This window comes from Bubalus kerabau, chromosome 14, assembly GCF_029407905.1.
Source record: "Bubalus kerabau isolate K-KA32 ecotype Philippines breed swamp buffalo chromosome 14, PCC_UOA_SB_1v2, whole genome shotgun sequence".
Lineage (NCBI taxonomy): Eukaryota > Metazoa > Chordata > Mammalia > Artiodactyla > Bovidae > Bubalus > Bubalus kerabau.
Window position 1 is genome coordinate 25222187 of NC_073637.1, and position 22081 is coordinate 25244267.

General features: G+C 44.1%; 1 protein-coding gene across 4 annotated transcripts in view; it reads left to right on the top strand.

Annotated features, from left to right (window-relative positions):
- LYN (LYN proto-oncogene, Src family tyrosine kinase) overlaps positions 1-22081 on the top strand; it is a 109955-nt gene that overhangs the window by 55852 nt on the left and 32022 nt on the right. The window contains exons 2-8 of one of the 4 annotated variants that reach the window (XM_055546028.1): positions 5574-5710; positions 9336-9381; positions 11043-11148; positions 13300-13398; positions 13519-13622; positions 14007-14156; positions 15559-15711. In XM_055546028.1, the coding sequence (XP_055402003.1) occupies positions 5579-5710; positions 9336-9381; positions 11043-11148; positions 13300-13398; positions 13519-13622; positions 14007-14156; positions 15559-15711 (790 nt within the window). In that variant the 5' untranslated portion in view covers positions 5574-5578. Of the gene's footprint in view, positions 1-5467; positions 5711-9335; positions 9382-11042; positions 11149-13299; positions 13399-13518; positions 13623-14006; positions 14157-15558; positions 15712-22081 lie in introns of those variants that run through there. The other 3 variants (XM_055546029.1, XM_055546026.1, XM_055546027.1) reach the window with 3 other exon arrangements.

Here is a 22081-nt window from a genome sequence, read left to right on the forward strand (position 1 = left end):
CAGCTTCCTCTTTCCCAGGAGTGCGTCCTGTGATGCCGGCTCTGGCTCTTCCTGCCGGAAAGCTCCTACTGCAAATCTGGATCCACATTTGCATTGTCTTCTTTTCCTCGCCTAGAGTTTTCTGTTTCCAGTTTGTTAAACTCACTTTTTGGTAAAAGTATTTCAAATCCTTTTTGAGAAAGAAGCAGGCTATAAAAAACAGTGTCTTTAGCATGATTAATAATGAGATAAAACACGTTTCAAAATAGCCATTGTTTGGCAAAAGGGTAAGGAAAAAAAAGCACATAGTTCAGGCAAAAGCTATGTGAGTCCACCATTCACTTGTGCAATGGTTTGAGGCCAGTCGTGTAATCTCTCCATGCCTCCATTTACTCCTCTGTAAAATGGGATTAATAATACCTGGGTCATGGGGTTTCTTTGAGGATTAGATGAGATGCTCAGAAAATTACAGATATTTAGTTGAAAAATAAATACTAAGGTGTAAATCCTTATAAAGCGTAGCTCCTGTCACTTGCAAACATGTAACTGGGCTCTTAGTTTTTGTTGGGGGTGCACTGGGTTTTGTGTGTTTCTGGTACCGTGGCTCAGTGAAAAGAATTGAAGACCTGGTGCTGTTTATCCTCTGATGCAACAGGATGCTATCTGAGCTCTTTTGCTGGAATGTTTCAACTGCAGGGACCCAAACTCAAAGCTCAGTGCTAGTGGGTTAGGGTCTTCGTCTCCAGTGTGCACACGGGGCTCTCAATTATCTGTGTGATGAAAAGTGCAAGTTACTCAGTGGTATCTGACTCTTTGTGACCCCATGGACTGTAGCTTGCCAAACTCCTTTGTCCTTGGAATTTTCCAGGCAAGAATACTCGAGTGGGTTGCCATTCCCTTCTTTAGGGGAGCTTCCTGACCCAGGGATTTGAACCCAGGTCTCCTGCACTGCAGGTGGATTCTTTATCATCTGAGCCACCAGGGAAGCCCATGTGATGGGGGAGAGGGAAATCATGAACTATGCATAAATAAATAATACTGCAGATTAGACGACCCCCTCACACATCCTCCCACTTTTAATTTTCATTCTCTGTTTTCCTTCCCATGGCCACGGCCTTCAGACGATTGCCATCACCGCTTCAGAGGACCGAACCACCAATTCCCCAATCTGTGCCATATCACTAACACCCACAAAGTGACTTTCTAATTTCATCTGCCTTCACACACAAATGTGTGTGCACACGCACACACTACAGGGGTAGCTAATATTTTCCTGGGAATTTTTTGGCATAAAGTCGTTTATACTGTCCTATGTTCTCCCTTATCTGACTTTTTATTTTGAAAATTTCAAATCTACAGAAAAAAAATCCTCACCTAGAGTCACTAATTTTTTTAAAGCTATTTTGCCACATTTGTCCCCTCCTCTTGCTCCCTTGTCCCTCTTTTTTCTTTTTCGTTTTGGTGGAAATGTTGACAGCTGGCAGATACCCTGAGCCCACATCCCTACCCGCCTCATGAGCATCCTCTCAGATGAGGACCTTCCCCTGCATGACCACAGTACCATCATCACATCAATGAAACGCATAATCCCCCGGAATGAAGTCCACATGTATTCAGATATCTCCAATGATCCACCCACATGTCCTTCCCCACTCACCTATTCATTCAAAGCTCATTTAGGGAATACTTCTGAAGTTCCCACCTTTTGACACATCATGGACCTGTGTGATTATTTTGATCCTTTAACCTCTGTTTCCTGTGAACTAGTAGTTAGTTCTATAGGTTTCTGTGCCTCTATCTCCAATACAACAACAGCTGGGGCAGGGATGTCCCCTTTCCCTTTCCTTGTCTGTCTGGAGTGAGAGGGGCTGGGATGAGCACACTGGAAGCCCAGAGTGCAGCAGCCTGAGCACTTGGTCCATCCCTTCTTTCCACGAACCCTCCTGGAGCACCTGCTCGGAGCAGTATTTCAGAGAACAAACAGGTTGGGACCCCGGCCTGTCTACTTCAGAAGATCTGAGGAGGTAACATTTGGGTCCAGATCTGGAAAAAAAGACAGAACTGGAGTGTGTTAGAGCCAGGGAGGGTCTGGGGAGACAAGTGGGCTCCCGGGAAACATCCTGGGGAGAGGTACGCATGACGAGGAACGCATGTGTCCTAGGGGCCCGCTGGGCTGCTCCTTTCACAGCTCAGGGAGCCATTGGGGTCCACTAGGGTCCACTAGGGTTGGCCTTTTCCAATACCGACTTCCTTCCTTCATGCAGCCCCGTTTTCATGCGAATAAGTTAAAAACAAAAACACATTTTTTTTTTGGAGGGTAGGAGTAGGGGTGGAGGTGGGATGGGTCAAAAAAGAGCTCCCCTGTTTATTTACAGATCAACTAGGAAACCCATCCCATTTCAGAAACTTCAGCACATGAAAGAAAAAAAAAATACTGTGCTGTTTTGAGTCAAAGAAGTGCTTGCTTCCCCTTTATTTTGGGAACTACAGCTCACTAGCTTCGGAAAGAGGCGTGGCCGTCTTCAGAGGCTTCATATGTCAGCCAATGAGATGATAAACAAGGCGGTGGTCGCCGAGGCCTGTGGGACCAGAGGCAGGCCAAGCCTGGGCAATAGGGACCAGCTCCTGAGGCTTTTTTGACCCATTCCTCCTCTAGGAGGTGTTCCGAACTCCCATTACCCGCCTTCCCCACGTGAAACCGTCCTTGTTCTGTGATGTTCTGGGCAGGGGTCCCCTTTGGCAGTGCCTGAGAATGACAGTCACAGTGGAGCGCCCACCCCCTTGTGCCCCTGGAGAACTTCCTGGACTGTGTCCAGGGAATCTGGTCTGTGAACCTAGGCGATTCTTGCGTGCCTTTAGGTTTGGGAACACCGCCCTCCAGTACCTTGTAATGGAGTGCATAACAGATTTTGTTTTGTCTTTAATGTATAAATTTGACCGTGAGGCTGTGCTGTGAGAAATAGTCATATCCAATTTCAGTTTTAAAGTCGCCTTTAGACCTAAAGTTCCCCGTCTGCTTTGGGTGGCACTCTGCACATCCTAGTATAACTGAATAGACAGATAAGAGTTTAGCCTTTAGAAGGGTGGTTCCATCTGTCTCACTGGTTGTGCTCAAGCCCTCTTCTGTCGGGGCGTGTTTCCTGAGGCCTTGGGCTGCCTGGCGGCACCCTCTGTGCCTCTGGCTCTGATATCTCTCCTGTTATCCACACTCACACGTCTCACTGGGAAGTCTACAGATGTGATCGTGTGGATGTTCCTACAAGCATCTATTCTCCATACTTGTGTCTCCTCTTTGATTTCCCGTCTCCGTGAAGGCCACCGCCATTGCCCCAGGCCCCAAGCCACATATGGTTGGAGCCACCCTTTATGCTTCCTGCCTCTTCTTCATGTTTGCCTTTGAAGCCCCAGGTCCCCTCACTTCACTTTGCACAGTGACATTTGCCTTCAGCCATGCCTCCCCTTCCAGCCCAACTCCTGGACTTCCCTACTTGTTCCCTGAAGGGTTTGACTTGAACTAATTCCCCGAAGGGGCTGTGTTCCCGGGGCCAGTACTTTGCATGTGAAGTTGTCTCTTCCTGGAATCCCTTTACTGACTCTGCCACCTAGCTGACATCACTCCCATTCTGACTCAAAGCGTTTCCATCAGGACACTTCCCCTGCCCACATCCTTTTCCTCTCGCTTGAGGTCAGTGTCCTTTCCTATGTCCTGTGCATCCTCTGTCGTTGACCTGCCACATCGCATTGTTATTTTAATTCACGCATCTTCACCACAAGAATAGGAGCGTCTTTAGGGCAGGAATTTATGCTGACCTAAAATTGATGCTCAATAAATTTTTTTTAATTTTATTTTATTTTTAAACTTTACATAATTGTATTAGTTTTGCCAAATATCAAAATGAATCCGCCACAGGTATACATGTGTGCCCCACCCTGAACCCTCCTCCCTCCTCCCTCCCCATACCACCCTCTGGGTTGTCCCAGTGCACTAGCCCCAAGCATCCAGTATCGTGCATCGAACCTGGACTGGCAACTCGTTTCATACATGATATTTTACATGTTTCAATGCCATTCTCCCAAATCTTCCCACCCTCTCCCTCTCCCACAGAGTCCATAAGACTCTTCTATACATCAGTGTCTCTTTTGCTGTCTCGTACACAGGGTTATTGTTACCATCTTTCTAAATTCCATATATATGTGTTAGTATACTGTATTGGTGTTTTTCTTTCTGGCTTACTTCACTCTGTATAATAGGCTCCAGTTTCATCCACCTCATTAGAACTGATTCAAATGTATTCTTTTTTAATGGCTGAGTAATACTCCATTGTGTATATGTACCACAGCTTTCTTATCCATTCATCTGCTGATGGACATCTAGGTTGCTTCCATGTCCTGGCTATTATAAAAAGTGCTGCGATGAACATTGGGGTACACGTGTCTCTTTCCCTTCTGGTTTCCTCAGTGTGTATGCCCAGCAGTGGGATTCCTGGATCATAAGGCAGTTCTATTTCCAGTTTTTTAAGGAATCTCCACACTGTTCTCCATAGTGGCTGTACTAGTTTGCATTCCCACCAACAGTGTCAGAGGGTTCCCTTTCCTCCACACCCTCTCCAGCATTTATTGCTTGTAGACTTTTGGATCGTAGCCATTCTGACTGGTGTGAAATGGTACCTCATAGTGGTTTTGATTTGTATTTCTCTGATAATGAGTGATGTTGAGCATCTTTTCATGTGTTTGTTAGCCATCTGTATGTCTTCTTTGGAGAAATGTCTATTTAGTTCTTTGGCCCATTTTTTGATTGGGTCATTTATTTTTCTGGAGTTGAGCTGTAGGAGTTGCTTGTATATTCTCGAGATTAGTTGTTTGTCAGTTGCTTCATTTGCTATTATTTTCTCCCATTCTGAAGGCTGTCTTTTCACCTTGCTAATAGTTTCCTTTGATGTGCAGAAACTTTTAAGGTTAATTAGGTCCCATTTGTTTATTTTTGCTTTTATTTCCAATATTCTGGGAGGTGGGTCATAGAGGATCCTGCTGTGATGTATGTCAGAGAGTGTTTTGCCTATGTTCTCCTCTAGGAGTTTTATAGTTTCTGGTCTTACATTTAGATCTTTAATCCATTTTGAGTTTATTTTTGTGTATGGTGTTAGAATGTTCTAGTTTCATTCTTTTACAAGTGGTTGACCAGATTTCCCAGCACCACTTGTTAAAGAGATTGTCTTTAATCCATTGTATATTCTTGCCTCCTTTGTCAAAGATAAGGTGTCCATATGTGCGTGGATTTATCTCTGGGCTTTCTATTTTGTTCCATTGATCTATATTCCTGTCTTTGTGCCAGTACCATACTGTCTTGATAACTGTGGATTTGTAGTAGAGCCTGAAGTCAGTTGAATGAATGAGTGAACAGATTATGAACAAGCACCTGACTTGTAAACAGTCTTCACCTTTTTGACTTGGTTAAATCATCAGCGATGAAGAATAGAAGTGTGTTTGTTGTTGTTGTTGAGTCGCTATCACCTTCTCTTAAATGGAGAGACTTCAGTGGCTGGAAGCCAGTTCTGGAATGGTAAAACAATGCCATTGCTTTTGTATTCCAACAGGAACTATGGGATGTATAAAGTCAAAAAGGAAAGACAATCTGAATGACGATGGAGTAGATTTGAAGACGCAACCAGTACGTAATACTGACCGAACTATTTATGTGAGAGATCCAACGTCCAATAAACACCAAAGGCCAGTAAGTAGATAGTCTCAGGGGAGCATTCCCACGGCAGGATCAAAACATGGCTGCGTAATTTAAACTCCAAATCTTACCATGTGCATGCCCAAAAAAAAAAAAAAAAATCATGTTAATTACTTGGGCCTCAAATAATTTTTGATATACTTTGTTACCTAATCCTTTAAAGAGTTTATAAATATATTCAAGACAACCAGGCCACTTAATGTACACTAAAGGGGACTTTGGTCACCTTATGTGTGGCTATTATCACCTTTCCTGTCACTGGTACAAATACCCTCTCTTTATATGTAAAGACATGTATATGAGCTTGTGTGACTTAGGATGGGCAATAAGATTAGTGGTCTGGAAGCAGAAGGAAATGCTGAATTCAAGTCGGAAGCCAAAATAGGTGCTAATATGCCCTTTGGTAGATGTTGTTGTTTAGTCGCCCAGTCACATCCAGCTCTTTGAGATCCTGTGGACCCACCAGGCTCCTCTGTCCATGAGATTTCCCAGGCAAAAATACTGGAGTGGGTTGCCATTTCCTCTTCCCTGGGGAAGGAAGATCCCAGGGGATCTTCCTGACCCAGGGATCGAACCTCTGTCTCCCACGTTGGCAGGCATATTTTTTAGCGCTAAGCCACCAGGGTAGCCATCATACTTTATCCCATCATGTTGTTCTTCAATTAATTCAAACTAGTACGAACACTGAATTTGTCACGACTTACTATAGAGAATTAAAAGATTAAAAAAAAAAAGCAACTAATTCTGCCTTCTAACCTAGGACAAATATCTGTACCAGCATTTTTACATGATGGATGTGCTCTCTGATGTGTTTGAGAAATGCTTGGCAAAGAACTAATATCACATTTCATGGAAGAAAGGAACATAGCTTTGGATAATTACAACCTTAAATGCACTTTACTTCAGATCTTAGGTCCTTTCTGTTTGCTCACTGTGTATATGTACATCCCCCATTGCCTGGTTTTTATGGAAACCAGTGTTTCAGAGTTTAAGCTGAAAGCAGCTTATTCCACATTAGTCCAAATGCCTTCATTAAGAGTTTTCATTGTTTCTCTAATCTGACATGTTTTTAAATGCCTTGGCATTCTAGAAGTATATTATTGTTGTTACGCCCTATACCAGCCCCCTCCCCCACGTTCCCCCTTATCCTGCAGGTATGGTGTATGTCAAGGCCACATATCATTGTTGAGATTGGTAAATCGGTGCTTGCACCAGAAAACTGATATTCTTGCAAAAAAGTAGAGATGAAGAGTGAATACATTATGCTGTTAATTCCCTACATGATATTTCTAGACAGATAAATTAACGTTAATTTTAGGAACGTCCCTGGCAGTCCAGTTTTTAAGGCTCTATGCTTCCAATGCAGGGGGCAAGGGTTTGATCCCTGGGTGGGAAACTAAGATCCTATAGGCTGTGGTGCACAACCGAAAAAGAAATTCAAGAGAAACATTGTGGACTTCCCTGGTGGTCGCTGGTTAAGAGTCCTGCCAATGCAGGGGACATGGATTTGATCCCCTGTCCAGAAGGACCCCCATGCCACAGGGCAATTAAGCCTGTGGGCCCTAGAACCCGTGCTCAAGAGAAGCCACTGCACTGGGAAGCCTGTACACTGCAACTAGAGAGTAACCCCGTAACTAGGGAAAGCCCATGCACAGCAGTGAAGACCCAGCATAGCCAAAAATAAAGAAAATTTTTTAAAGTGTTGTCATTTTACAACAGAAAGTCAAAATGTACACGATTATTAATAACTTTTATAATTTAGTTATAAATACCTATAAATATAATATTCAAAAACACATCACATAAATAGTTATAGACGTGGAGCTATGCTATGGAAATATGACTAACAGAAAATGAAATGATACAAGGACTTGGAGTCACAGATAATTTTCTCCTTATAGACTTCAAAGGTGTCATAAAAAGGACCTGACTTTTTCCAGTGTCATGTGCTGTAGATTTTACATGGTTTAAAATCCCCCAATATTTTTTTTAACGTAATGAAAGAAGATGTCCTTCATTCAGAAAAGCAAAGGAGACCAGTACAAACTTACGCACCATTTTTCCTCTTGGTAAGAGTAAAGGAGGTTAAAAGATAAGTTAGAAAGCAGAAGTAGGAAGCACGTTTGAAATCTCTCAGTTCCCTCATGCACCCCCGGAGCGCAGTACACTCCACCTTCTGTGGTCACAGGTGCCCTGGTTTGTGAACTGGGCATTTGGGCCTTATTCCATGGATAACATTCAGTTCCAGCTAGATGTGCCCAAAACACACCCCTGGATTGATTACAGGCTGTATTGTGTGACAGCAAGGCTGAACTGACTCGAATTCAATAACACTCTAAGGAAAAGACATTTAGAGAAGAAGAGTGGTGCAGATGAGTTCTATACATGTGTTTTGGCCTTCTGAAGACTGTGTTCAATCATTTGTCAATTAAGGACTCTTTGATAGTTGAAAATCAGCTTGCTGCTTTCAAAATGATTTAATCAGCGTCTCATCTTCTAATTGTTTCCTCTAACTGCTTTAAAATTGATCATACATTCTAATTATGCAAATCTGAATGAGTTTAAAAATCGGTATAGAACTCCTTGAAATAAGTATTGAAAGATCATCTGGAGCCAAGAGTTTCTGAACCAGAAAAACGTAATCCCCTGCTCCCCGCCCCTGGAGATTTGATGGGCTGACTTCCATCAGAAATTTAAATTTCAGTACAAGCTGTTTTGATTCATATTCCGTTCAATCACGTTAATCAAAGAGAAACACGATAAAGCCTGGGAAGTCTCACACATCCTCCCCATGTCAACAAAGGAAAAAGGAATTTGATTTCCAAGGTGATTGGGGTGGCCTTTTGTACCACCAGGCCCTTCCTGATCATTCAGTTCCAAGCTAAAATAACAGGGATGCCATCTGTCCCCATAGCGGAATCGGGGTCAGCCACAGGAAGCCTGGATCTGTTAGGACTTGTTCTCAGCTGCCAGTGACCAAGCCCTTACAGCAGCTTTTAAAACAAGTCTGGGAAAAGTAAAGATCAGCAGTCCTGACCTGGGTGGCACTTCCACAAGGTCACCAAGGACCCAGGTGACCCCTAGGACCCCTCTCCATCTTTGGCTCTGCTGTCTCTGGTCACTGGTATCCATGGCTGCTCAAAGTCCAGCTCATCACCTGCTTCTGGGCAGGAAGAAGAAGCCCAGCGAATAAGAAAGCTGATCCCAAGGCCCCATCACCTGCCTGCAGGTCAACTCCTTGCCATCTGCATAGAAGGCTGGAGAATGGGGAAACATCACCATGGAGCTGGGCAAACCACCACTTCTAAGGATATTTGGGCTCTGGTAACAAATCAGAAGGAGGGAGCCGATTGGATCAGCAGCGGCTCAGAAGTGTCCTTTCACCCCCAGGCCAGTGGCTGCTGAAGAAGGAAAAGCCCTTCCATGGTTGGGGCGGGGGGCAGGGATCAGAACACAGCTCCGCAGGACTGTTCCTCTGCACTCCTCTTCTTTCTGGCTTAAAAATTAACAAATCTAAACCCTATTTGCTTCTGTTCGAAAATGACATAGCATACAGTGTGAATGTAAGCATAAAATGCTAAACATAGAAAATATTTTTCTAATGAATATTCTCTCTTAGGTTGCAGACTCCCAGCTTTTACCAGGACAGAGGTTTCAAACTAAAGGTATGTTTTCATAACGCCATGGTAGTTTCTTTACTGTTCAAGTCTCTGTAAAATAGTTGTCCTGGGTGTTTTTGTTGATTTTGGGAGGGCAGGCGGCGGGGTGAGGTAGAAAAGGATACTTTTATTGTTTTGCCAGGCAAAAGGAGACACACTAGGCTTCTGTCTTGAAAAACTATGTGTCTCCGAATTTTTTTTTTAATTGTGGAAAAATAGACATAACATAGAATTTATCATTTTAGCCATGGAAGTGTTCAGGTCAGTAACATTAACTACCTTCTCATTTTTGTGCAACCATCACCTCCATCCGTCCATCTCTCCATCTGGGATGATGAACTTTCCATCATCTCAAACAGAAACTCTGTGCCCATCAAACACAAACTCCCATCCCTCATCCTCCCAGCCCCTGGTACGCACCATTTCTACTTTCTGTCTCTATGAGTTTGACGGCTCTGGGGATATCGCCTAAGTGGAATCAAATGGTATTTGTCCTTTGCGGCTGACTTATGTCACTTAGCATAATGTCTTTAAGGTTCATCCATGTTGTAGCAGGTGTCCGAATTTTGCTTCCTTTATTCTGTGGTATGTATACACAATGTCTTCGGATGGTTTTCTCCTTTTAACTTTTGTAAACAATGCTGCTGTGAGCGCAGGTGTATCACATTTTAAACCTAGAGCTGGAAGTCATTGAGGTCATAGGTCTCTATGATTTGAGATGACAGGCATGTACCCGTGTGTACAGTGTGTGGCCAACCATGGACCGTGTGGACCCCGAGCCATCTGGGAGGAAAACACATCTTCTTTCCAGCTGCCTGTTTCCTCAGTACATCCCTGCACTCTGTGCCCCATGACAAGCTGTTACAACATTTCTGCTGTGGATTCTTTTTTTAAAAAACTTTTTATTTTGTATTGGGGTATTATGACCAACCTAGATAGCATATTGAAAAGCAGAGACATTACTTTGCCAACAAAGGTCCATCTAGTCAAGGCTATGGTTTTTCCAGTTGTCATGTATGGATGTGAGAGTTGGACTGTGAAGAAAGCTGAGCGCCGAAGAATTGATGCTTTTGAACTGTGGTGTTGGAGAAGACTCTTGAGAGTCCCTTGGACTGCAAGGAGATCCAACCAGTCCATCCTGAAGGAGATCAGCCCTGGGATTTCTTTGGAGGGAATGATGCTGAAGTTGAAACGCCAGTACTTTGGCCACCTCATGAGAAGAGTTGACTCATTGGAAAAGACTCTGATGCTGGGAGGGATTGGGGGCAGGAGGAGAAGGGGACGACAGAGGATGAGATGGCTGGATGGCATCACTGACTCGATGGACATGAGTCTGAGTGAACTCTGGGAGTTGGTGATGGACAGGGAGTCCTGGCATGCTGCGATTGATGGGGTCACAAAGAGTCGGACATGACTGAGCGACTGAACTGAACTGAACTGAACTGAACTGAATAGCTGATTAACAATGTTGTGAACAGGGAAGGTGAACAAAGGGACTCAGCCATGTATACATGTATCCATCCTCCCCAAAACTCTCCTCCCCTCCAGGCTGGCCACATGACATTGAGCAGAGTTCCCTTGCCATACAGTCAGTCCTTGTTGGTTATCCATTTTAAATATTCTGCTGTGGATTCTTAAAGGTCTTCGCTCGCCTTGTTCATTTTCAGATCCAGAGGAGCAAGGGGACATCGTGATCGCATTGTATCCGTACGATGGCATCCACCCAGACGACTTGTCCTTCAAGAAAGGGGAGAAGATGAAAGTCCTGGAGCAGTAAGTGCAGCCAAGTGTCCCTCTTCTATGGCACCAAATTCCGAAGCCTATCCCCCTCCCGGGCTTGGCTGCCAGCGGCACAGCACGGCAGACACCCCTCTGGGGGTGGGCATGGAACTCCAGCCTTATTGCTGCCAGAAGGAGCTGGGCCAGAGGGATTTTCCTCTTAGGCTTTACTGTGAGCAGTTCCCAAGAGTTTTTCCTTTGAAACCAAACACCATTGTCTTTCCTTATCCATCTGTGCTGCCTTAAGAGGTTTAGATCTATGTGGAATTTGCATTTCTTTTTTAAAAATGTTTGTAAAATTTATTCTCGGCTGTGGTGGGTCTTTGTTGCTGCTCTCTGGCTTTCTCTAGTTGCTGTGAGCAGGGGCGACTCTCTAGTTGTAGTGTACAGGCTTCTCACTGCAGTGGCTTCTCTTGTTGCAGAGCATGGGCTCTAGAGTGTAACAGGCTTCAGGAGTTGCAGGACATGGGCTCTCTAGTTGTGGCATGTGGGCTTCATTGCCTTGAAGCACGTGCATCTAAGTTCCTGGACCAGGGATCCACACCGTGTCCCCTGCATTGGCGGGTGGATTCCTAACCGCTGAACCACCAGGGAAGTCCCTGCATGTTCTTTTAATGCCATTTTTACTTTGTTATTTTCCTCAAATTCACACCAAGTGTATGGGTCCAACTGGGTGTGAGTCATCAGGGCGGGGTGCCAAGGCAGTGGTCATCTTGGGGAAAGCCCCTGCTCAGCACTTAGCGCTTCTGTGAAGATGCTTGGACATCATTTTCTTGACCCCTCCAGGTTGACTCACAGGGCTCAGGACTGTGCTGAGAATAAGGAACTTCAGTAATTCTACTACTCTTCATATAGCATTACCTTGGCCCGCCAACAGGAGACCCTTGGTTGGCTGGAGGAGAGAGACCCTTATTAAGTATAAGGTGTTGAGTACCTGAGAGGGGTTGTCCATTACTGTCTGAATGTGAACTTGAGCCTCATTCTGGCCTTGCCACTTGATCGCTGTGTGACTGTGACAAGTCACTTCAACTCTGTATCTTAGTGTCTTGCTTGGGAACCAGAAATGGCTTGTGTGTGTGTGCATTTTATAAATATGGCACAGGCGTGTAGTGTACCACAGCCGAGTGCCAGTTGTAATTGTCCTTCATGTCTTGCCAGATGAGGGTCCCATCTGGGTTGTGGGAACCTGACGGGAACACAGCTGAGGCTCATCCGTTGGCGACCCATCCGTTCCTCCTTCCCCAGCCCCTTCCCTGGCTCCATGCCTTGAAGGAGATGCGAGGTGGTGATGAGGCTCATCTGCTTGGGACTGTTTTGTGGTTTTCTTTTTTTCCCATGGCATCAGCCTATGGACACTAGCTATTTCAACAAAGGCATTTATAACTTAAGAACTATGAGCTTTTATTCCCTTGACTCCCATTTCTGTAAGTGTGAAAAGTGAAAGTGTTAGTCATTCAGTTGTATCCAATTCTTTGTGACCCCATGGACTCCTCTCTCCTTGGAATTCTCCAGGCAAGAATACTGGAGTGGTTTGCCATGCCCTCTTCCAGAGGATCTTCCCAGCCCACATATCAAACCCAGGTCTCCTGCATTATAGGCAGATTCTTTACCCTCTGAGCCACCAGGGAAGCCCATTTTATAGATATCCCTGGGGAAGTTAAGAATTCTGCTTCTGCAAGATAGAAACCATTTTCACCAACTCTTATGCAGCAGCTCTGAGCACAGAGACCCACACTTCAGTTATGAGGCTGTTTTCCTTTGGGTCCATCACTAAACATATTTGTATTTCATCAGGACACATCAACTTTCCCCCTGCCTTCTGGGGTCCCAGGGTCTTCCCCACTGTCCCACACCCCACAAGACAAACACCTTAAGACAATTGCTCTTGTAATTCTTGAGTCACTGAATACAAACCCTTTTTTTCTTTTTTTAATATGTATTTATTTGGCCACGTCGAGTCTTAGCTGTGGCGTGTGGCCTCTTTCTTGGAGGTGCAAGCACTTGCTTGGCTGCCCCATGGCGTGCAGGATCTTAGTTCCCTGACGGGGGATTGAATTCACATCCCTTGCATTACAAGGTGGTTCTTAACCACTGTACCATCAGGGAAGTCCAACAAACCCTTTCTGATGCGGGTTTCTATTCCAGGCACGGAGAGTGGTGGAAAGCCAAGTCCATTTCGACAAAGAAAGAAGGCTTCATTCCCAGCAACTATGTGGCCAAAGTCAACACCTTGGAAACTGAAGAGTGAGTCCTTACCTGGAGTGGTCTGGAATGGTTCTGTGTGACATGCTGGATTTCTTGCTTTTTCATCTTTTTTTCTCCCCGGGATTACAACAGCCTTGGGATGTTAATATGTCTTCACAGGTGGTTTTTCAAGGATATAACCAGGAAAGATGCAGAAAGGCAGCTTCTGGCCCCAGGGAACAGCGCTGGAGCTTTCCTTATCAGAGAAAGTGAGACATTAAAAGGTAGGAAGTGACATAAGGTCTCTTATCAAATGCTGTTTAGGAAATCATTCTTAGAAATGATTCTAGAATTCTGTTAAAAAAGAATTGTGGGCAGACCTCGTATTATTGAAGTATAGTTGATTTACAGTGTTGTGTTAATTTCAGCTTTACAGCCAAGTGATTCTGTTATCCATATATGTCTTTTTCATACTCTTTTCTATTCTGGTTTATCACAGGTTATTGAATATACTTCCTTGTTCTATACAGTAGGGCCGTGTTGTTTATCCATCCTATGTGTCATAGTTTCATCTGCTAATCCCAAACTCCCAACACTTCCCTCCCCATAATGCCAATCTTGTTTACAAAATATAAGTGTAATCTTTGCTTGTACTTCTTCCTCTGCAGGAAGTTACTCTCTGTCTGTCAGAGACTATGACCCCGTGCACGGCGATGTGATTAAGCACTACAAAATCAGAAGTCTGGACAATGGGGGTTATTACATCTCCCCACGAATCACTTTTCCTTGTATCAGTGACATGATTAAGCATTATCAAAGTAAGTGAAAACACAAGGTCAGACAAGAAAAGAAAGATACATCTGTTATGATAAATATATGATGTCAAACTTACATAAAAAATTTTTGTATCCTGCAACTTTATAGAATTCATTGATGAACTCTAGTAGTTTTCCTGGTAGCCTCTTTAGCAAGAAGAATGATATTTCTTTTGGATAAAGTTGCAGGATCATATTCTGTAACTGGTCCTAAAGTAACCTATAACTATACATTCAACAGTGGCACTAGTGGTAATGAACCCACCTGCCAATGCAGGAGACACAAGAGACACCCATTCAGTCTGTGGGTTGGGAAGATCCCCTGGAGGAGGAAATGGCAACCCACTCCAGTATTCTTGCCTCGAAAAGTCCATGGCCTGAGGAGCCTGGTGGGCTACAGTCCATGGGGCCACAGAGAGTCGGACACGACTGAGCAGCTGAGCACACACAAACATTCAAAGTCAGATTTGATCTTTGTGAATAATTATCTTAGTCTTTCCCACCTAGCTTCTGCTGTTTAACAGTTAATGTTCAAAAATTACAAAGATAGAAATGAATATTATTTTCATATAGTGCATAACTTTACAACACATCTTTTAATATCCAGACTAGGAATGCAGATCTGTAGATCTGCATTCTAGTCTAGACATGTGTATGTGTGTGTGTAAAAGTAATACGTACCCTTGGTAAAAGAAAACAGAAATTACAACAGTAACACCAAAACAATTAGAAGTGGCCAGGCAGTGGTCCTTCGTCCCCAGTCTGCTCTACGACCTTGCTAGGCTGACCCCGTGAATAGCCTTTAGGTACTTTCCCTTTATGTTTGAGGTCAGTTGTAGTGGGAAGCTGTTACTGCTTATTTCTTCAAGCTGCTCTAAGGTAATACACATAAAATTTGCTTATGTCCCCAAGTATGGAGAGAGCAAGTACTCTAGAGTAGTAAGTCCTTCCCCCTCTGTTAGCCCCATCAAGTTATTCATCTGGCATATGTGTTGAGTACTTGTGGAGCCCCGGCCCTGTTCTGAGGCTGGGCAGGGAGGGGAAGTGTCCCCTGGTGACCTGACCAAGTTCCCACCATTGTGCCCTGAAGAGTTTACACGGACTCAGTAATTAAAATTATAGTCTATTAAGTGTGACAACCTGCCAGCCTGTGTTTGTCTATTTATTTTATTGTTTTTATTTTCATAGATTAATATTATTGATGAATCAAATCAAGTGCCTCTTAAATTGTCTTTCATTTAAGAATTTCAAGTCATGATTACACAGAAGAGACCCCCATAAACGTTTTAAGTTTGTAGACCTTGGCGAGTTGGAAATGATAAAACTCATAGTCCAGATTTCTCTGTAGATACTGGTAAAATACAAAGGATGACTTTTTCCACATTTACTTTCTCTTTGAAATTAGAGCAGTCAGATGGCTTGTGCCGGAGATTGGAGAAGGCGTGCATTAGCCCCAAACCACAGAAGCCATGGGACAAGGATGCTTGGGAGATCCCCCGAGAGTCCATCAAGCTGGTGAAGAGGCTGGGCGCCGGGCAGTTCGGGGAAGTCTGGATGGGTGAGTGTGTGGCTCTGGAGCCTGAGTCTCTTCTGGAGAAATAAGGGCTCCAGCTGATTTCTATCAGTTTTCTCAGAAGCATTGATGCTTTCATTTCTCTCTGTATCCCCGGTGCCAAGAACAAGCCCACACAGTCCTCATGATTAGACTCTTAATCTTCCTCGAGACTTAGGCATTCTTTTGTTGAATGAATGTTTACAAGGAAGGGGCAGTGGGTGCATATCCTGGTTTATCTGTCTACTCTTCCCTGACTCTCCTCAGCAGATTCTTTGGACATACGGTTAAGTGCAGGCATCTCAGGGAAAGGTACAGTTGGGTTGTGTGCCTGTGCTCAGTCGCTCAGTCGAGTCTGACTCTTTGCGACCCTACGGACCGTAGGCCACCAGGTTCCTCTGTCCATGGGATTCTCCAGGCAAGAACACTGGAGTGGGTTGTCATGCCCTCCTCCAGAGGATCTTCCCGACCCAGGGATCAAACCTGCGTCTCTTGCATCTCCTGTAATGGCAGACAGGTTCTTTACCACTAGCACCACCTGAGAAGTCCATAATAAATTCTTACTGTGCTGTAATTCTCTGGAAACATGATAATGGAATCAGGCTAAATCATGATTGCACAGCCTCGCCTTGCTCACTGGGATCTGTGTGAGTACGTGGCACCCTGTTTCCGGTCGGGTCCACAGACCAGGGGCGTGATCTTGCTCTAGGTGTGTCTCTGCTCCCACTCTGCTGCCTAAATCATCACCTCCTCCTCCTTGCTCTGTCCACCTTTCCTTTCTTATTGAAGTAAAATTCATGTAACATAAGGTCAGTCATTTTAAAGTGAACAATTCACACTCACATTGTTGTACAGTCACCACTTCTATTTAGTTCCAGAATATTTCCATCAGTCCAGAAGGAAGCCCTGTACCCATAATGCACACACCTACCCCCACCCCCACTTCCCCAGCCCCTGGACACCACTCTACTTCCTGTCTCTATGACTGTAATACTCTAGGGCTCTCACGTCAGTGGGATCCTACATACATTTGTCCTTTTGTGTCTGGCTTATCTCCCTCAGCATGATGTCCTCAAGGTTCACCCACATCTGTCAGAATTTCTTTCTTCTGTGAGCGAACACTATTCCATTGTATGGGTATGCCACAGCTTATCTACTTATCTGTTGGTGGACCTTTGGCTTGTTTTCATCTTTGGGCTATTATGAATAATGCTTCTTTGAACATTCATATGGAAATTATTGTGTGGACAGGTGTTTTCATTTTCTTACGGATATACATTCTCCTAGCAGTGAAATTGCTGAGTCACACCATTCTGTGCTTAACTTTTTAAGGAACTGTCTTAACTGGGATCTACTCATTTAAAAAAAAATTGTCACCTCTTTCTCCCCTGAGATATTTGCATTTATTCCTTAATATATTTTTTCCAAGTCCACAGAATAGGAGCAGGTATAATATACATTGTATATTCTTCACCTAGATTCACCAGTTAATATTTTGCTGTATTTCCTGTATCATTTCTATATATACACACACAGACATGTTTTATTTTTGTGGAGCCACTTGATAGTAAGGTGCAGACGCGACGACCTTCACCCCTGAATACTCATGCAGGCATCTCCTCAGAGAAGGGCTGTGGTCTCATGCCACACGGTGGTCACATTCAGGAAGTTCTGCATTGATCCGCAGAGTCTAGTGTCGAGTCGACATCCTAATTCTCCCCATTGTCCCAGTGTTGTCCCCAGGGCTGTTGGGATCTAGAGTTTGCTTTTAACTGACCTGTCTGTAGTCTCCTTGAATCTGGAAGAGTCCCTTGGCATGTCTCCATCTTTCATGACAGGTTTGTCCTTTTGTAGAATGTTTCTCATTTGGCTTTCCCAATGTTTCCCATGGCTTGGTCCAGATTATGCCCTGGGTCACAAATAGCATCTAAGTACTAAGCAATGCTGTGTCTTCCTGCATCCCTCAGGGGTACAGAGTGATGGTTGGTTCCATTATTGCCTACAGGCCATGGAGGGAGGGCAAAGTCCCTAGTTCCCAGACTGAGCCAGAAGTTGGAGTAACCATATTTGGGGTGGGGTGGGGGCACCGGGGAGGGTGGAGGCAGGTCAGAGGACAGATGGCTGCAGCTTTTAGAGAGGTGATGGCCTCTAAGAGGGATGAGAATCAGATGAGCACGTGATTCTGAAACCATGTGGGGAAAGTGCTTTTGGATATTTAAACAATTTTAAAGAATCTCCCCTAAGGTAATGAATACATCAGTTATAATAGGGAATTAAAATGTTACATTAAAAATAGAGAAATCTGGTAGACCTCCTTAAAATCAAACAGAACAATAGCAGCTTACTCTCAAGTGGCTCAGCAACAATAAAATAGGGATGGTGTAAAAACAGGATGAGGTGATGCAAGTAATCATTTAATATAGTTGACAGCATTTAAGAACAGTTGTTATTATTTTAAATAATTATATTATGAAGATAGTATGATAAATTAGAGCCAAGACTATGAAATAGAGGGGAGAAATTACCCAGAATTTCCCCCCTCAACATGAGCTGTTTCTTGGGTATTTTCAATTAAACTTTTTATTTTGAGATAACTATGGATTCACACACAGTTGTCTGCAATAATACAGAAATGAAAACATCTGTTCACACAAACATTTTTACACAACTGTTCATAAGTAAGAGCGTTATTCATAATAACCAAGGAGTGTAAACAACCAAAATGTCCATCAGTTGATGAACAGATAAACAAAATGTGGTGTTTCCTTGCAATGGAATATTATTTGGTAATTAAAAGAAAGTCCTGACACACGCTACATGGCTGACTCTTGAAAACACAATAATAAAGAAAAGAAACCAGAGACAAAGGATCATGTGTTATATGACTCCCATTTATGTGAAATGTCTGTAAAAGACAGTTTTGTAGAGACAAAGGAAATGAGTGGTTGGTTCAGGTCGGGGTGGGGGGCGATGGCAGTGTAATTGTTAATAGGTACCATTTTTTAGGGGTGGGGACATGAAAATGTCCTTATAATTGATTGTGGTGATGGTACCACAAATTGAAATATACCAAAACCAATGAATGGTATGTTTTAAATGGGAAAGTAATGTGGCATATAAATTGTATTTCAATAAAGCTATTGTAGGTGTAAAAGAAATAATACAGAGAGGTCCCATATAGCCTTTACTCAGTTTCTCCCAAAAGTAACATATTGCAAGACTATGGTATAACATTACCGCTGGAATGTTGATGCTGAAAGTTGTTTGTTTTTAAATGGTGCTTTCCCCCAGTTTTGTATTAAAGAAAGAAAAGAAAGAGAGGGAGGGAGAGAAGGAAGGAAAAGAAAGAAGAGGAGAAAAATAGTTTTGATCTGGGGTCTTGTGCAAGTGTGGTTCTGTAAACCTGGCTGCCAGCCAGGGAGCTCTTCCTTCACTGCTGAAATTACGTCAGTTTGTTGAATGCACTTAGCAGGGGAATGCTGGAAATAAAACCAAAAGAACAGTGGGGAGTGATGTGCTACGAATCAGGTCAAAGGATGCGCCCCTCCCATGTGTGTCTGCACGTCTCATTCCGACCAAGGCTCCGTGTAAAAGCGAGGTCTGTCTGTGCAGTTTAGAGCTGCTGGCAATTAGCTTTAACTTCTCGAGGGATAAATAAGCTGGCTGGCTTTGCTCATGAATAGAAAAAGGACAGCAGATTAAAAATTGCATCCCTTTTAATCAAGTAAGTGAACATTATCGTGAAGCATGAGAAATGGCTCAGAGGCTCCCAGGCACAATTTATGGTCTGGATTTTTTGGTCCGAAGCACAGTGGACAAATACTGGGAAATGCCCTGATCTGGGGGAGCAGGGGTGGGGAGAAAAGAGAGAGGAGTTTGTCCCTCAAGCTGTTTCCTCTGGTCCGTGTGATCCTCGGCCGTCTGGTTCAGGGACCCGTTTTCCTCTTCAGGCTGCTGGACACTGAGGGAACTGACCCATGAGTGACACAAAGGGTGACATTTCCTGTTCCCGCTCGGTCTCTGAAGAGACTTTGGGAAAGAAAGGAAACTGATTTTGCATTGAAGTTTGCTTGATCCATCTTCATGGGAGCCAACTGTATTGAATGACTTCTAAAACAACTGCATTCATCTTTTCATATTAAAGAAACCACCTTCGTCCTGTGGTATAGCAAGGCAGCCACACCTGCATTGGAGCGCTCTCTGCTTTACCTATGGCAGAGCGGCACCCACAAGAAATTATTTACTTCCTTCAAAAGATTTAAAAAAAATTATTTTTGCAGCTTCCTTTTATTTATTTATTATTACAAATTTATTTTTTATTCAAGTACAGTTGATCTACAGTGTTGTGGTAGTTTCAGGTGTCCAGCAAAGCGATTCAGTTATATATAAGAATCTTTCTTCAGATTCTTTTCCCTTAGTGAAGTCGCTCAGTCGTGTCCAACTCTTTGCGACCCCGTGGACTGTAGCCTACCAGGCTCTTCCATCCATGGGATTCTCCAGGCAAGAATACTGGAGTGGGTTGCCATTTCCTTCTCCAGGGGATCTTCCCAACCCAGGGATTGAACCCAGGTCTCCCGCATTGCAGGCAGACACTTTAACCTCTGAGCCCTTTTCACTTACAGGTCATTATAAAATATTGAGTAGAGTTCCCTGTGGGTCCTTGTTTTTCATCTGTTTTATACATAGTAGCATGTGTATGGAGAAGGCAATGGCAACCCACTCCAGTACTCTTGCCTGGAAAATCCCATAGGCGGAGGAGCCTGGTAGGCTGCAGTCCATGGGGTCACTAAGAGTCAGACACGACTTCACTTTCACTTTCACTTTTCACTTTCATGCATTGGAGAAGGAAATGGCAACCACTCCGATGTTCTTGCCTGGAGAATCCAAGGGATGGGGAAGCCTGGTGGGCTACCGTCCATGGGGTCGCACAGAGTCGGACACGACTGAAGCGACTTAACAGCAGCATGTGTATATTTCCATCTGTCATGCCACATCTCTGTGACCCCTGTGAACCTGCCAATACTGGGCAGTGTATTGGTAAAGTACGATTTGATGCTTAGTGCTGAGTAAAACTCATGCCTTTGGTGTAGATGGAAAGCTGCCCTGTCGTGCAAACGTCACAGCCCTAAGCAGCCATGAGTGGAAGCTGCTGTCCTCCTAGAGTTGGGTTTGACACAGCTGCTTTAATTGCTACTCTTTTCAAACTCCTTATCAGCATTTTTAATATCTTTAGCAGCTGCAGTATTTCCTGGTGACTTTTTTCCCCTACGCTTGGAGAGCATTTTTTTTTCTTCATCCTTGACCCATAACTTCATGTTCTGTGAAAAGTCTCGGTGAGTCCCATGGCTTTTGTGATGACAAAAGGAGACTAGCTACCCCTGCTTCTTTCTCTTCTGTTGCTTTAACATGCAGTATAAGAAGCAGACGGAAAAGTGCCTACCACACGAACGTTCGCTTTCACAGCTACTGACAACATGAAAACCTGTGTGGTGACCACTGAATCACACCCGAAGCCCCTGTGCTCCCCTTCCTGACCACAACCCCACCTGTCTCCTGAAGGCAGCTGCTAGTCTGGCTTTTGTGATCATTTCCTGACTTTTCTTTGTAGTTCTGCTGCTTTTGTGTATGGGGCTGTGTGCACCCAGAGTAGTTTACTTTTGCCCTGTTTTAAACTTTATATAAAAGAAACCCTACTATTTATCAATGGCATTGGAGTTACTCCCCCGTTCTGGCTATTAGGAACAGGCTACTGTGAACGTTTTTGCACTGGTTGGTGCCAGGGTACATGAGTTTCTCTAGATGACCAGGGAGGAGGATTTACTGGATCACAGGTATACGGATCTTCAGTTCCAGTGCTCAGCCCCTCAGTCGTGTCTGACTCTTTGAGACCCCACAGACCATAGCCCACCAGGCTCCTCTGTCCATGGGATTTCCCAGGCAAAATTACTGGAGTAGATTGCCATTTCCTCTTCAGTGGATCTTCCCGACCCAGGGATCGAATTCTTGACCACTTGAGCCACCTGGGAAGCCCTCGGCTCCAATAAATGCTGCAGTCTTTGTTTCTAAAGCGCTGTTCTGGGTTACACCCTCCCCACCAGTGTACACAGGTTCATGGTCAGGTGGGTGGTCACTCAATATAACTGCTCTAGAAAAGAGCCTGCTCTGTCAGCATCCTTCCAGGGCCATTGAGGATACTGTTGAAGATAGAAACTTTACAACTCAGTTTCAGCGATGCTCAGAAGAGAACCCAGAAAGGACCTGCAGGAATTGCCCCAGCTGTCCTGCTAAGGGGCCAGCACTGCCAGCACTCAAGATGGTCAGACTTTGTCATTTTTGTCTTGCTGGGTGGTGGTTTCTTTCTCCTGGAGATTTTTTT